Source organism: Mesoplodon mirus (genome assembly GCF_964341445.2).
Source record: "Mesoplodon mirus genome assembly, chromosome: 5".
Lineage (NCBI taxonomy): Eukaryota > Metazoa > Chordata > Mammalia > Artiodactyla > Ziphiidae > Mesoplodon > Mesoplodon mirus.
The window spans coordinates 106,062,264-106,079,135 of NC_138980.1; the positions used below are offsets into that span (position 1 = coordinate 106,062,264).

Below are 16,872 nucleotides of genomic sequence, written 5' to 3' on the forward strand. Positions count from 1 at the left end.
TTTGCCACTTAATAACAATAGTGCCTGGCATTTGGGTTGGAGCTAAGGACATAAACATTTAGGTGATTTCTGGGAAATACAAGAGACTCCATTCTCTTCTTTGGAAGTCTGAGTTAGATCCCAGAACCTGTTTGTCAGCTTAACACTACAGAGGACATCACTGGAAATGAGACACTGCAACTTGACTGACCCTGGATGGACACTATTTAAAAAATTTTTTATTTTGAAATAATTTCAGACCTATGGAGAAAATATAAGGAGAGAGCAAAGAATTCCATATATTCTTTGCCCAGATATGTGTTAACTCTTTACCACATTTGTTTTCTCTCTCTCCATATAACCTAAAATATCAAACAATTCCAAAAAATATGATCTTTATTTCTTTCTATATATATATGGCATATATATATATTTTTAATGTTTGAGGGTAAGTTTGAGACATGATTTCCTCTTTACCCTGAAATACTTCAGTGTAGTATTTCCTAAAATACAAGAGAATTCATTTATATAACCACAGTACCTTTATCAAAATTATGAAGTGAACTTGATAAATACTATTATCAAATGTATCAACCTTATTCAACTTTCCTCAGTGGTCCTAATAATATCTTTATAGCAAAAGAAAGAAACCTGGTTCAGGATTTTATATAGGATCACATTGTATTACTGTTCACATCTCTCTAGTTCTTTTTTTCTGAAACAGTTCCTCAGTCTGTCTTTCTTGACCTTGATATTTTTGAAGAGTACAGGCTAGCTATTTTAGAGAATGTCCTTTAATTTGGGTTTTCTGCTGTTTCTTCACAATCAGATTCAGCTTATGCATCCTTGGCAGGAATTCCACAGAAGCGATGCTGTGTTCTTCTGAGTATATGATTTAGAAGGCACATGCTGTCAACTTCTGCCATTACTAGTGGTCACATTTTTAAAGTTAGGCACCCTGAGATCCCTTGAGGCAATCACTGCAAAGGCTGTCAGGGCTCACTTGAGCCCAAATTCCTAGCTCTATTCAAGGAGTCCAAGAAGAATGAATAGTGTCCAGCTGGCCACTCCTACAAAGCTGGAAAATGGGCTGGGGATGTTTTGAGCTCTTTACTGTAGCAGTTTTGGGTACCATCCTTCTTTCAATGAGCCAGTGCCCGGAGCATGGTAGGAGATTTAAGAACTGCTTGGTGCAGTGAATCAGCAAATGAACAAATCCATCCTCCTTTCTTGTAGGTACCTGTGGCATGTCCCATTGACATTCATTACCAGCAACTCAGACTCAGTCCAGCGATTTCTGCTGAAGACAAGAACAGGTAATTTGCTGTGGAACTAACTAGCTTTCTTCAAGAAGGAACTATGGAAATGTGTAGGACTTAGATAATAAGTTTCCTTTGCTATTTATCTTGGTTAAAACAAAAAGGATCAGGTCAGCCTTTATCTTAAGCAGATCTGTGACTCAATTTCTAGTGAAGAATATAGGTTTGAAAATACTGTCTGGTTGCAAAAAAGGAAGGACAATATCTTGCCAGATAGGGATTAAAACAGTTGAGTTATGTAATGCTGAGGAGAAGAGATACTTGGGAAAATTTCCCCTTACTTTAACATTGCTGGGTTATATCATACATATGGCCTGAAACATTACATTCTTCTCATAGGCCTATAAATCTCACAAAATTAGTGTCTAAAACTAGTATTGGCTTTTGTCTATTGGGATGCTGTTTTTTGGTTTCTAAAAGGAATGTGTTCAATATGAAACTCATTTCAGTATTAAAATTGTTCAGTATTAAACTCGCCTTTAATTTCCTTGTCCAGTCTCTGATCAGAAAAGCTTTCTCCAATCGAGAGAAAATGGAGCTATGATTTATTTTATTTGCTCTAGATGTGCTCATCCTCCCAGAAGAGGTGGAATGGATCAAATTTAATGTTGGAATGAATGGCTATTACATAGTGCATTATGAGGATGATGGATGGGATTCTTTGACTGGCCTTTTAAAAGGAAAACACACAGCCATCAGCAGTAGTGATCGGGCCAGTCTCATTAACAATGCTTTTCAGCTTGTCAGGTAATACAAGCTCTTCACAGTCTTGGTTTGTTTCTGAAAGCTGCTGTTATCATTCAAATCCTTGATTTCTAAAGATGAAAGTGATTGCTAATAAGAAGTCGAAGGGTATTTTCTCCTAAGTTCTTCTAACAATTCAAGGTTGCTTTTAGTCTTAGGATTAACCTCTTGTCTGCGTCCGCTGAGTAAGGCAAAAGTAAGGAATCTGTATTTTAATCTTTATCATTAACGACTCGGATCAGACTGAGGTAAAAGTGTAGAAAACCAAGAGACCAACATCCTGGAGAAGCCCCTTGCCTGGTCCCTAAAGCCTAGTCCTGCAGCTCTTTCTGGCCCTGCTGTAACAGATCAGGTTTCTCCCCGCTGGGTCTCTGACAATCCTGAAGGCTTCTTAGAAGACCAAGTGGCCCAGGCCCAAGTTGTCAGCATTACATCCTCCGACTAAAGGAGAGATATCCACACGCCCGACTCCCACCCCACCCCACCCAAACTGGATAGCTGAACTGCATAGCATCTTTATGGCTCATAAAATGTGGCCCAACCAGACGACCTTTGAGTGGGTTCGGATAGTGTTCACTCTTTTTTTTTTTTTTTTTTTTGCCCCATAACATTGGCTTTTCAGGAAATGTTCCCCAAGCCTAAAACTCAACCTTCTTCAATATTTAGGTAGAACTGAAGTCTAAGGGGAATCACCCAAGTGGGAGGTAATACTGTAATTCTCAGCCCCACATGTCTCTGCTCTAAATGTTGTGGACTTCCTTTCCTGGGCCTCTTGAGGTGACAGAAAGCAGTGGGGCATAAAGATAGGGGTTGCTTATCTAGCCGTTTCTGACCTGCCTAAATATTCCCTTCCATAGCGCATTACTGATGACATCATAGGGGATTTTGTGTTTATTTACATGAGCGTGCACCCTACCACTGAGATGTTTAACACCAACCCTCTAGAATGAAGAATTGATATCTATATTCAGTTTCTATTTTTTTTTTTTTTGCCATACGCTGGCCTCTCACTGTTGTGGCCTCTCCCGCTGCGGAGCACAGGCTCCGTACGTGCAGGCTCAGTGGCCATGGCTCACGGGCCCAGCCGCTCCACGGCATGTGGGATCTTCCCGGACCGGGGCACGAACCCGTCCCCTGCATCGGCAGGCGGACTCTCAACCACTGTGCCACCAGGGGAGCCCTATATTCAGTTTCTTTTTGAAATGGAGACAAGAATGTGTTGACTCCAGGGACTCATACTTGTGACTGAGTGGCAGTCTCAGGTGAGGCTTCCTGAAGGATCTTTGATCAAATTTTCCATTTTACTCTGCAAGTTCAGCACAGTCCGACGTTTCACAGAGGGACAGGTGCTGACCTGTTCCCATCGCATCTTAACCACAACTCATAGAGCTAGTCAACCCTAGCTCTATTATTTGAGAAAGTTCCTTCACAGTGTAAACATGCCACATGTTGTGATGTATGTGACAGGAAAGATGTTAGTGGAAAGGTCATTATTTATAAGGGAGCATTTATATCCGATTGAATATTTTGCTGGAAGGTTGTTCAAATAACTTTTGAAACAAATAGTTGATTTCCTGGATTTTCTTTTAAACTGCTAACCCTGGTGTCTCTTGACCAGCATTGGAAAGCTATCCATTGAAAAAGCCTTGGATTTAACCTTGTACTTGAAACATGAAACTGAAATCATGCCAGTGTTCCAGGGTTTGAATGAACTGATACCTATGTATAAGTTAATGGAGAAAAGAGATATGAATGACGTGGAAACTCAGTTCAAGGTAAAAGCCTGAAATAAGGTGAATAGTTTTTAGATAACTGGCTTGCTTTGGGGTAGGTGTGGAAAAGAGTTCTTATCATGGTGTATATTATATATGTATCTTATATATATCTTGATATATTTTAAAGAAAATCACAGTTACCTCAGTATTTGGGTTGACCAGTGAAGACTTTGGTTTTATTTTGGCACTAAAAATAGGCATGATATTGTTAGATTCTGTTCTTAAGTTTCACAGATTTGCCATTCCCTCATTTGGCTAATTGTTTATGTCACTTTACTTCTGTATTGTGGTGGTTGCTATTAAGATTTTCTGGGACTCAGGTACTTAAGCAAGAGGCACAAAATTGCTACTTTTGGCAAAATGTAATGACGTCTTGTATAATTTGCTCTCAAAATTTAGTCCTATCAACTGTCTCTTTTAGTTTGCTTTGAAAGTGGCAGTTCATCCTGATTTTAAGTAGATAAGGACATATTTATAAAAGATTGTTACACAAATACTGAAATCATTCATCATTTCTTGCTTTTGACCCCTTTTATAATTAAATATAAACAACTGCATGGTTTTGGAAATATGAACTGGACTAAGCTTTAAAAAATAATCCCCATCACCTGAGGGTGTATTGGATTATATAAACCACGAGATGACTGGGGACGGGACTGGTGACACATGTGGCTTTCCCACAGGCCTTTCTCATCAGGCTGCTGAGGGACCTCATTGATAAGCAGACTTGGACGGATGAGGGCTCCATCTCAGAGCGAATGCTGCGGAGTCAGTTGCTTCTCCTGGCCTGTGTGCGCAAGTACCAGCCCTGTGTGCAGAAGGCAGAAGGCTATTTCAGACAGTGGCAGGAAGCCAATGGGAATTTGAGGTCTGTTTTTATCGAACAACCAGTTTGTTCAGATAAGGGGTATCTTTTATTTTTCCACCATCATTGCTAAATGTTGGGAGAAAAAACAAGTATAGACAAGTTTCCCCTGCTGTCCTTTTTGGGAAAATAATTTTTTTTTTAGACTTATCTATGCATTGCTCAACTTTCTGTTTTAAGTTCCTGACAGGAGGCCGGGGGTTTGGTTAACGGGGAGGCTGGCGGCAGGGATTCAGTCCTTTTAGACTTGGAGCTTAAGTCCCATCCAGGAAATACTAAGCCAACAATATACATGCTTCTATTTATAAAAGTGCTTACAAACAGGTGGTCCTATTGGATTCCTGACTTTTGTTCATGGACTACATTTTAAGTCTAGTTTGAACTTCCTTCTTTTGACTTGAAAAGTGACCACCTATTGAGTCACTCAGCATCCTTAAAGTATGTTAGAAATGTAGGTGTTTATAGAAGTGGCATTTCACAATGTATTTTTGAGAAGGCTACTTAAAACCTACTTTCAGTTACTTTCTCTTGCTTCTTTCCTAAAGTGTTACTGAAGGAAAGAGGTTATTTTTGTTTATATTTCCAGGCATGTTTCTCTGATTGTGGGTCCAGTTTACCGTTTCATAATCTGTCTCTCTCGTGCATGCAAACGCACTTCCTTCATCTCAGCCTCTCCCTGGGTGTGTTCTTTTCCACAGGCTGCCCAGCGATGTGACCTTGGCAGTGTTTGCTGTAGGGGCCCAGAACCCAGAAGGATGGGATTTTCTTTATAGTAAATATCAATCGTCATTGTCCAGTACTGAGAAAAACCAAATTGAATTTGCTCTCTGTATTACCCACAATAAAGAAAAGCTTCAGTGGTAAGTAATTCATTCATGTTCGGGTAGCCAAGAGGAATTAAATTAGATCAGATCCTTCTGGCATCTGTTTTTGTCCTCTTGGCCAGGAACTGCGTTTCCTGCTGGGAACATTTATGTAAGAGGGCACACATCTAATGTGTACGGTAAATAATTAGAGAGCAGCGGGTGTCAGGAAAAATATTTAAAGGAGTATGTATTTGTGTATCTTTAAAATAACACATTTAGAAATATACACTGGATATACCTATCTTAGCTACTTTTGTGAGCAAATGAGAGAATATATGAGAATCGGTGTTGTAAACACTATATAATTGTTAGTTTTTATTATTATGTAGCTATAGGGAGTTTCTCAGGGCTCTGGTAACCTATTTATCTTTTGTGTCTTTATTATTGGCAGATTGGCTTTTTTCTTTCCCAAATTATTTTATTAAAGTTATTTGGAACTTTTTCAGGGCCTCTTTGTTGCTAACACTTCTTGTCTTAATCATTCTAGGCTACTAGATCAAAGTTTTAAGGGAGATACAATAAAAACTCAAGAGTTTCCAGATATTCTTAGAGCTATCGGCAGAAACCCAGTGGGATATCCATTGGCCTGGCAGTTTCTGAGGGAAAATTGGAATAAACTTGTACAAAAGTAAGTAGTGCCAAAAATTGTGTTGTGACTGGCAAAAATTCCTAAATCTGGCTGTTTTAGCTACATTTGTAAAATAACAGTGATTATCTAAAGGGATTCTTTTGACTGAAGAAAGGAAGTAGAGGTACTTAAAATATCCTTAGAAAATATGAAACTCTAATTCAGTGCTAACTAATGGATCTGGATGGTCAAGTTTTTCATTCCATCTGGAATAATCTCTTTCCACACCCCATGACCTACCAGAAGCCGCCTGCACAGTTCAGGCAAGTCTTCTGTTTAGTACTTCCACTTGTTGCATCTGCCCAAACTCTTATAGCACCTACTACTTCTGTCATTTTCTTTTGGGTACTTAATCTTTTATTCAGAGGCTGGCGTGTTGATTTTTTACAACTAGATCTTAGCCCATTGGAGCAAAGGATCACGTCTTATCTTTTTCACGCCTAACCAGTTTTTAGTTAATTGCTATCACATATATGAGGCACTTAAAAATATATGTCGAATGAACAGATACTTCACAATACATTTTGACAATTTCTATTTCTAGGTTTGAACTTGGCTCAAGTGCCATAGCCTACATGGTAATGGGAACAACAAATCAATTCTCGACAAGAGCACGGCTTGAAGAGGTAAAAAAAAATAAAAACCTTTCTTTTTGAACTTCAGTGACAATTATCTAATAAATTATCTAATAAATGTGAGGTAGGCAAAATACTTTAAGGGCCTGATGAGTTAGAAATGGATTTTGTCACTTGGTAAACATTCTTTTTGGAGGTGTGTTTTGTTCAGTGTGGTGTTTTTGACATGAGTAAAAATCAGTTACAAATAAACCATTGAAAACTGTATCTCTTCCCAAACATGTGTAGAGTCTTAGCTCTGCCATTAAAAATTTTAGGGCTTAAAAATTACTTTAGACATTTAATCCCTGTTTAGGATGTTAAAAGTGATTATTGGAGGTTTAAGTGACTGAAGTGATCCTCTAGTTATTTTGAAAGAGGCAGGTCTGGAAGCTAGGTTCTCCACTATTCGAGCTCATGATTTCCTATTACTTACTTATGAACCATCTACTTTCAGAAAGAATTCTAGGCAACTTTTAAGGTCCATATATAAAATAATGCTAAAATAAAGAACAAAAAGCTGCATAATATTCAGAAAGAGGAAATTGTATGAGGGATTTATGCTGAGGATAATTTATTGCAGTTGTACCCTAAGTTTATCATAGCTTCCTAGCAGCCAAAGAAAGATGAGAAAACAGTATGAGTTATTGTCAGGTAAGAGAGAACCATGGAACATACAAGTTTTCCACAAAAGCAGACTTTTCTCTCAGTCTTAAACTTTTGAGGAGTTTGATGTATGGGTCATTTTGTTGCGGTGGCTTTTCTATAATAATATTCTCTATAGTAAAGCTGTAGAAAAAATTTTACATGGTTTTAAAAATGGTGCAATTAGATAAAAGCTGAGAGCCTAATATTAACTTTTTTAGGAGCGGTTGCATTGTGTAGTCTGGTTACACCATGATCTAGCTCGATGGAGAGTGCTTTGAAAATGGGAAAGAAATGTCACAACCCTTTTCTCCAATTTTTCAGTAGCCTCACCCAGGCTTGTAAAATTAACTTGCACATAATAATTCAAGCTTGAATTCTAGTGAAGTCTACAGCAGAGATATTCTGTGTGATGACAGCAGAGCCAGCTATGGGCTGGGACCAGATACACCAGGTCTGTAGCAACAAAACAGTTCATTCATTATCTTGTTCATTCATTTATTTTCTCATGAATTCATTCAAGACATATTACATTCTTACTTTACAGCAGGTGTGGTTTTAGGTTCCAGGGCTACACTGATGAACAGGATAGACAAAGACCCTGCCCGCATAGAGCTTAAATTTTACTGGGGGAATCAGACAATTACAGACAGATCAACTCATGTCAGGTAGTTACATGCTCTGAAGATGAATAAGGCAAGGGAAGGAGAGCGAGTGACTGGGTAAGGGAATGGTGCTGTGTTCTGTGGGATGACTCGTGGACCTTTGAGGAGATGTTGAAGAAAATGCCGATATCTAGGCGGAGAGTGCTGTGTGCAGAGGAAACATCAGGTGCAAAAACCCTGTGGCAGGACATGTAAATGAAAGAGCCCAAGATGTTGTCCGAATGCAGAGTGTCCTACTGACATGTACAATGCAGGAGTCATCCTGAGCCCTTCCTTCCCCTCACATCGAGTTCATCCCAAGTCCTGTTGGCTCTGCTTCCAGCATCTACACCCCATCTGTGCATTTCTCTGCTCTTACCCCAGCCGAGCCTTTCTCACCTCTTGTGTGGCCTATGGTGACAGCCTCCTAACTGGCCTCCCTCCTGCCACTTTGCCAATACCACACCATCGCCCACCTTTAAAACGGAAAACCAACCCACGACTGACCCTTTCTTGAAACGCTGCCTGTCACTCTTGAAATCTCAAACCTCTCCTTCCCATGTGGATGAGAGGGTCATTACCTGGCTCCTTCCCGCCTCTCCAGCCCCTTCTCACATGCTCCTGTGTTCACTCTCTCACCCACTCCAGCCCCTCAGCCTGCTCCTGGGCCACCAGGTGTTTCTCCTGCGCGAAGCCTCTGCGCTTTCTTCTTCTTCTTCTGCCTGGCTTGCTCTTTCCCCAACTCTAGCCTGGAAGGGTTCATTTTATTCTTTAGAGGCCCCAGCTCAAATGTCACCTTCCCAGACCACTCTCTCGAAAGCAGGCCACCCCCTCCCCAGTTGCTGTCATCGCCCCGGTTTATTTTCTCCACAGCAGTATAGAGTCAGCGTAGTTCATTGCTTGTCTCCCCAGGCAGACTGTAAGCTTCATGAGGGTAGGGTGCTTGCCTGATTCACTGCCTCATCCTCAGTGTCTCGCACAGTAATCAAGCCGGAGAAATGAATAAGTACCAGAGTAAATATTCATGAAGAAACGGATGAGGGGGAGTCCCTGGTACCTGCTGGGCTTTAGGTTCTGCACTTCACCCACATTATACGATGACATCCTCACCAATGCTCTGCAGTGTCACAGATGAGGAACCCTAGTCCCAGAGAAGTTAATCATTTACTCACCAACTAGTAGCATAAATCTGGTTTTCTACCCATATGCACAGAAAATATTCTCAAGGAGGCAGGTTTGAATCCAATACGTACTCAGTTGAGATGCTGAATTTCCCAAGGCAGATGAAGATAGGAGTGATAAATTTGGGTCAGGAGAGGTAGAAGGGCAGGCGGGCGTTAACAGCTGGCTTTGTTAGAGCCCTTGCAGGCTTGTTTTTCAGTACTATCATGGTAGGCTCCCTCAGGATTAATTAATTCATTTGACCAATTAGTAAATATATTGATGTGGTTTGACTGAAGAGTGCCCAGAGTGATTTTTTTTCGAAGTATAGTTGATTTACAATGTTGTGTTAATTTCTGCTCTATAGCAAAGTGACTCAGCCATACACATATTCTTTTTCATATTGTTTTCCATTATGGTTTATCACAGGATATTGCCCAGAATTACTTCTTAAACTGCCTATTAATTAATCTTGAGTTCTGAGAGACAAAACAGTAGATTGAGCTACAGTTTAAGGCAGGACAGTGAAGCGGGTTAAGTGTTTTCTAGGTTGCTATAGCAGGAGGGCATGCCTTCAGCTCACAGAAAAGTTCTACTGAGATTTAATTTTAAAACAACCCCGAATCATTTAAAATTGGAATTTGATCTTTCAAAAAGCCTATTCTTACCTCCCTCCTTTTCCCAAACTTACGATGTTATGACATGGATTTTTAAGGAATTAACTGTCTGGAATCCATGCTGAATAAATAATGTATCTTGGCTTAGACTTTCTTCCTGTCTACGAAATCAAAAATTGATGGATTAATGTGAAGTGTATGGGAAAAGTTTAAGAACACTTGAAGGTGAGACAGAGTAGCACAATGGTCAGTGCTGTTGCAAAGCCAACCTATTCCTCATGTAAGCTTAAAGGGGATAAAGTACCCATCGGTGAAACAATAGCAAAGATATTTTTGAGGAGATAGTCAAGCGATTCTTATCTCTTTAAAACCACGGGAACTTTGGGTGGATTTTATCTTGAAGGAACAATACATCAATTGTGGATTAGGATAAAAAAATTTGGCAAGGTTTGGGGTATTACCACCATAACTTGCTAAGAACCCCATTCCCCAGTGTTTCTATCATAACAGACAGGGCCAGGCCCATGGAGGAAGACTGCACGTATGTGGCTGAAACTGTTTTGCTTGGCAGAGAAGATACTCTGCACATTCTGCCTTTTCAGCTATGTTTAAAAAAGTTAAGTTTGCATCTGTGTGTCTATAACAGAATACACATTAGATACATGTGATTAAAACTTAATTATGAAATGGTAAACAGTGAAGTCTTTTAGAATCTGGCAACTGTGAATAAATAAAAAAGCTGCAGAGAAAAAAAACACAAAACTTGACATCATGAGGCATGAGCTCATTTCATAGAACTTAAGTTTTTGTACATAATCGTATCCAGACACCTGGCCCTGTTTTCTATGTAGAATTTTGACAAATGCTGGAAATTTGGCTTCAGTTTTCTTTTAACTAGCCTGAACTTTGTGTAACTTAATAAAACAAAAATTTTAAAAACCCCATTTTTCCTCACAAGGTAAAAGAATTCTTCAGCTCTTTGAAGGAAAATGGGTCTCAGCTCCGTTGTGTCCAGCAAACAATTGAAACCATTGAGGAAAACATACGTTGGATGGATAAGAATTTTGATAAAATCAGAGTGTGGCTACAAAATGAAAAGCTTGAACTGCTGTAACAATCCATTCCTTATTGGTTCCTGTGATGTGTAATCTCCAAAATTTTATTGAATGTGAATATTTTCAAAATAGAAATGGTTGTCTTGGCACCCAGTGAAGATATTTCCTGCTCCTTCAACTCCTTATTCATTCGTCCCTTCTTATGAAGACTGGCTGTTAACTTTTTCATCAGGGGGTTATTGCCACCACGTGTTCCATTATAGGTGTTACCCCCAAATGTAAACCCAAGTGGTGGGTTCCCTACTATGGAGAAGTGAAGTACCTTATTCTTCTATTTTATATTTTATACTTAAGCCCTGCGGTCTCCAAACCCCTGGTCCCCACACCCTGCTCCCCATGTGCTTGTCATTCATAAGCTGTTGTGTCAGTCTCCTGGGAAGACTCTGAACAGTAGTGACTACTGAACCATGAACCCCTGGGGCAGTGATTGAGCCAGAAGGGCCCTCATCTGCTTTCCACCTTTCTCTCCCTTGCTGTGTGCTCAGGGGCTGACTTGTTGGAGGGCCACATCATGAGACTTCCCTGTCCTCTGGCTTTTGGTTGACCTCCCAGGAGGGCAGATAAGAGCTGGGGTTGGGGAGAGAGTAGGTGATGGTGTTTATTCCCTCCGTTCCCTTGCAGGTTGCCTCAGGCTGGCCTCCACTGAAGGTCTCAGCTCTAGGGAGGTGGCCCTCTTTCCCACAAGCCTTCTCCATCTGTGCGTTCTAGTAAGTGCTTCCTCCTCTCATCCCTTCAGGGTGAACGGCGAAGTGGGAGCCTGGCTTAATTACTCCTGGCTGGACTTGTGGTTTCCATACATCCTGCTCACATTTTTGCTTCAAAAACAAAAAACAGGGCTCCCCTGGTGGCGCAGTGGTTGAGAGTCCGCCTGCCGATGCAGGGGACATGGGTTCGTGCCCCAGTCGGGGAAGATCCCACATGCCGCGGAGCAGCTGGGCCCATGAGCCATGGCCGCTGAGCCTGCGCGTCCGGAGCCTGTGTTCCACAATGGGAGAGGCCACAAAGTGAGAGGCCCGCGTACCGCAAAAAAACCAAACAAAAAACAAAACCCCCCACAAAAACCTTTTATAGAACCCTCCTCAGATAATCCTAATTTGAGTGTGCCATCTATTTCCTCAGGACCCTGACTAATAGCGTCTCTTCTGAAAAAGCCGAGTGCGTTCAGGTCTAGAAGAGAAACTTTTCATTTGAAGTTGAACCTCAGAGCTTTTGATCCTTAGGTAGGTGATGCTTCCTCTCCTTGTTCCTTATTTGGCCTAGTTTATAATCTCTAAATAAGTTGTTATTGGCACTTATTGCCAATAAGGCATTGCAGTCTCTAGCAAATGATAAGGTATTGTGAAATGGAAAATACTTGCTTATATTAGCCTAAGTGAAGACAGTGTGTTGTATTGGAATTGAAGTCTTTTATGAGTTTTTTTTAATATATTGCAAAATTTAAGATAAAGGACTATGATATGAAAAATGTCAATGTGTTTTTCTAATACAGTATGGAATAGAGGATCTTTTCTGGACATAAATGTGTTTGCAATTCCATTTTCATACATATTGCATGGCTTAATGGCTTGAGAACTAAAACCAGAAATCACTGGTAATTTCCATCCCCAGGTGTTTTTCTTCTAAAAAAAATACAAAGCCAAGATTTTAATGTAAAATATTTTTCTTTAATTGCATCTTATATCTTGATTAATGAAACATGGAAATAGTGGTTTTCAGTTTTGGTCACCTGAGGAACCTATTTTCATTTGCTTTTAGAGAAGTCCATTTTCTAAAGAGACACAATATTGCCACACAATGTGCAAAACCCTTTTTGGTAATAAAAAATTGTTATTTACCTCTAAGCAAATATTTGCAGTTATTTACTCCAAATTAGATGGGTAAAAAGGACTGATTTAGATCTTGTAGCTTACTCAACTCATCATTAATTACTAGCAAACACCCAAGTATTTATTAGAAGACGTTTCTAATAAACAAAAAGGCATATTCTGAGTACCTTAAATAAATGTTTACTTTAACAGGTATTTCCTAAGCCTCTGGATTTTGGTATGTGATTTTAAAATACTTATATATATGCATGTAAATTAGTAATACTGCAGCCATATCCTCACAAACACACCTGTCAATGTCAAAGATTTCACTTTTTTTTTTTTTTTAAACAAAACCACTTTGTACTACCTATAGACACGTAGTTGAAATCCCTCAGGAAAAGTGTTTATTTTCTTGTTAGTGCCTTGAAAAGGTTTGTTTAGTCACCATAATCCTGGCTTATATTTCCCAGATTTAGACTAATAATGCCTGCATCTCTGATGGGATGGAGACATAGCATTTGAAGTGGATGCAGTTTGAAATCTCAGAGGTATATGCATGATTTTTAAAGACAATTTTTAGATCGTATTAACAAAATTGGATGCCCATTATAAGTAATATTGTTATTGTTGCTTGCCTCCCACCCCATTAGATGGTATTGGTGATATTACTTATTTTTAGTGAAGTTGCTAAATCCTAATAAATAGTTTAAACAGATGCTGAGGAAGGCTGTGCTCTCTGAAAACAAGGAATTCCAAATCAGTTTTATGATGTGTACCTGATATTTTTTCCTGCATTCACTACCAGGAAGTAAAGATGGGATTTTGATAAATATTTAATTTCATCAATGACACCGGTGCTGTATTCATAAACGGTTCAGAAAGGTATGAGAAACCATTCCAAGTTGTGGGAGATCAGACACTAGTTCTTAAATTGCTGTGGGGGAAAAGCAGATTTTTAAATTTTAAAAAGATCTTTTTCTTTATTTTTAAGCAGAAGTTTGTTTTTGTTTTTGGTAAACCCAACTTCCATTAAGCCACATGCTGTACAGTGCAAGACTAATGTGGCAATGGCTCTAAGCAAACAACTGCTGCTCAGGTTTTATAGAGAGGATGGAAAGCCCAGCTTAATGCAGTAAACCAGCAGAGTTCAAGCCATATGAGTATTCTAAGAATTAGATTTTGTTATTCTTCGAACTTGCTATGCAGTGACACAGAGTCTGTGTATTGCTCTTCTGATTCGAGTCAAGTCTCAGTAGGCCTGTGCTGACATCCTAACCCCTGGCAAAGAAGAGTTCAGCCTGAAAAGGGGCGCAGTGCTTCCTCGTCTGTCCAGGTTATCTATTGTTAGCAGCTCAAGAGGAGACATGTGCCCAATGTACGATATTTTATGTTTGCCTTATAAGCATGAACCCAAAGAAACATCAAATACAGTTCAAAAGCCCAAGAGGAAAGGGGTAATGAGAAATCAGAACACTGAAGAATATGTAAAGCATTGTTTTCCAAGTGCTAACAACAAAAAAATTAAGTGCAAATTGAAAATACTAATGAGATTTACAGGCACTGAGGGTAGAAGGTGCAAAAGTTTGCAAAGGTTTTTCCTTTTGTGTGCGTTGCTTTAAGAAGCTATCAAATATATCTCTTAGAAATATAAAGTTCCTTTCTCTCCCAACTGAAGACAATTTTTAAAAATTCAAAGTTTATCAGTACTCAGTAGAATAACACAGGTGAACCAGACAAATTCAGTTTCTTTTCAGGAAAAGAATAACAATGTTTAGGATGTCAAAAGACTCAACAAACACTACTGTCTAGAAGCCACTCAGAAAACTTTTCTGCTGTCAAAGGCTTTTGTTCTTCAGAAGTCACCATCTACCAGCTGAAGATTTTATATGCAGATACCTTGAAAAATTCAAAGAAGAAAATCCAGTGAACCACTTGATATGTAATTTTCTTATTACAGGCATAATAAATTTAAGGAGGAATTTACTAAAGTAGACATGAGAGTCAAAAATTAAAAGAAATTTATTTTTATAATTTTGGGGGAAATCTTTGGAGCAGTTCTAATCAGTATACCTCCCTCTTTGTAGGAAATAAAAGTGGATTCATGGTGAGAGAGCCTAACCCAATTTAACCTACATTTTCATTTCTTTTAGGTTTTTGGCAGGAAGTGGTTATAAGCTTTTATGGTTTAGAATAAGACCTCTTGTCTCTGAAGTTAATAAGGGCCCAGCTCTCAAGACAGATCTCAGAGACTCCCTCGTCCATACCAGCTCTTTAGTTACCATACAGTAGAATCAAACACAGAGCTTTACTTTCTCAAACTAAGATGAACAAAAGTTGTCAATCTTTTCCTTTGCCCTATTCTCAAAACTCTAATTACCATCAGACCCTAGCGGGGTACTTCTCACTCCACAATGTGTTTGTATTTTGGATAATATCTATATCATAAGGCCATTTCACTATAAGATGTAACATGCCAATTTTGCTTTGCCCCAGGAACCTGCAGTCATGAGCATTTGGGTTTCAGAGTCAACTAGACTTAGATGGTCATTTTCTTTAAGAGCCTGGCCTAATATCTTTTTTTTTTTTTTTTTTCCTTTCAGTACGCGGGCCTCTCACTGCTGTGGCCTCTCCCGTCGCAGAGCACAGGCTCCAGACGCACAGGCTCAGCGGCAACGGGTCACGGGCCCAGCCGCTCTGCGGCATGTGGGATCCTCCCGGACCGGGGCACGAACCCGTGTCTCCTGCATGGGCAGGCAGACTCCCAACCACTGCGCCACCAGGGAAGCCCCCTAATATCTTAAAGAGCTCTTAATTATAAGATTAATGTTTTTAAAACATTCCGATAGCACCATATATTGCTTTACAGGGAATTACTCTATAGATTTTGCAATGTGTATTTCATGCCAATAGCATAAAGAGAACATGAAATACTCAAGAAGGGGACTTAGTTTCTCTCACCTATAACACATAGACTGGTAGAAGGTACAATTGTCTTCATTTACAACAAACATCAAACTTACCAAATAGTGTGAACTTTAACTTGTACTTTTTCCATCAGCTTTTTGCTTGGAAGTTTCCTCCTTTGCCTAGAAGGACAAGCAAAAACCATCAGTGAGCTCTTTATTTTCTGGATTAAGTACCAAAAACTGATCAACCAGAAGAGGCTTATGAGGAAATAGGCTTTTCAGAATTAAAAGGGCAAAAATGGCAGTCAGCAGGGGAAAATAAGATGGTCCTTTTAAAGTATCTCATTTAGCCCATACACTGAATTCTTCCCCTTAAAGTTTATAAACTAAAAATAACCTTAAGTGATTCTAAATTTTTTACTCTAGACTTTGTGGGTTTTTTTGTTTTTGAAGGCCAGCATAATTGAAGAAAAAAAAATACATAGGTGTTCCTGGATGGTATCCATTCATTCCACAGTGATCCATCCTTCTCTTATACTTGGGGGCTTACCCAGCAGCTAATCCACTCAGCATATAGAGTTACTGTGCTTTCTATTTTTTGAGTATGTACTTTGTATGACAGAAATTAAATAATAAATATTTAATCTGAGATACAATGGCATGAGCAACTAATTATCAATCTGGTTTCTTATATCTTCCATGGATTTCACTTTTTTTGAGGTATAATTGACACATTAGTTTCAGGTGTATAACATAAGCATTCCATATTTATAAATATTGTGGAATAACACAATAAATCTAGTTAAAGTCCATCACCATACATAGTTACAAAATTTTTGTGATGAGAACTTTAAAGATCTACTCTCTTAGCAACTTTCAAATATGCAATACAGTATTTATTGACTGTCATTACCATGCTTTACATAACAGTCCCATGACTTAAATATTTTAAGTTTGTACCTTTTGACTACCTTCACCAATTTCACCTACTCCCCATCCCTCACCTTTCTGGCAGCCACCAATCTATGAGCTCATGTTTTTGTTTTTAGATTCTACATATAAGTGAGATCATAGAGCTTTCATCTTTCTCTGACTTTTTTCACTTGCATAATGCAATCAAGGTCCATTGATGTTGTTGAAAAGGCAAGGTTTAATTCTTTTTTATGGCTGAGTAATATTCCATTGG

At 39.2% G+C, this 16,872-nt stretch overlaps 2 protein-coding genes across 16 annotated transcripts in view; one reads left to right on the forward strand and one right to left on the reverse strand.

Moving 5' to 3' along the window:
- ERAP1 (endoplasmic reticulum aminopeptidase 1) overlaps positions 1-13,122 on the forward strand; it is a 128,972-nt gene extending 115,850 nt beyond the window's left edge. For 5 of the 7 annotated variants that reach the window (XM_082623634.1, XM_082623636.1, XM_082623638.1 and 2 more), the window contains 8 exons: positions 1,216-1,295; positions 1,862-2,045; positions 3,661-3,817; positions 4,501-4,685; positions 5,381-5,542; positions 6,036-6,176; positions 6,721-6,802; positions 10,816-13,122. In XM_082623634.1, the coding sequence (XP_082479760.1) occupies positions 1,216-1,295; positions 1,862-2,045; positions 3,661-3,817; positions 4,501-4,685; positions 5,381-5,542; positions 6,036-6,176; positions 6,721-6,802; positions 10,816-10,971 (1,147 nt within the window). In that variant the 3' untranslated portion in view covers positions 10,972-13,122. The remainder of the gene's footprint in view (positions 1-1,215; positions 1,296-1,861; positions 2,046-3,660; positions 3,818-4,500; positions 4,686-5,380; positions 5,543-6,035; positions 6,177-6,720; positions 6,803-10,815) is intronic. The other 2 variants (XR_014294268.1, XR_014294269.1) reach the window with 2 other exon arrangements.
- Positions 13,123-14,455: 1,333 nt separating this feature from the next.
- CAST (calpastatin) overlaps positions 14,456-16,872 on the reverse strand; it is a 121,121-nt gene continuing 118,704 nt past the window's right edge. For all 9 annotated transcript variants that reach the window (XM_082623644.1, XM_082623643.1, XM_082623640.1 and 6 more), the window contains 2 exons: positions 15,801-15,866; positions 14,456-14,676 (listed from right to left, as the gene is read on the reverse strand). In XM_082623644.1, coding sequence (XP_082479770.1) covers positions 15,816-15,866 — 51 coding nt within the window. In that variant the 3' untranslated portion in view covers positions 14,456-14,676; positions 15,801-15,815. The remainder of the gene's footprint in view (positions 14,677-15,800; positions 15,867-16,872) is intronic.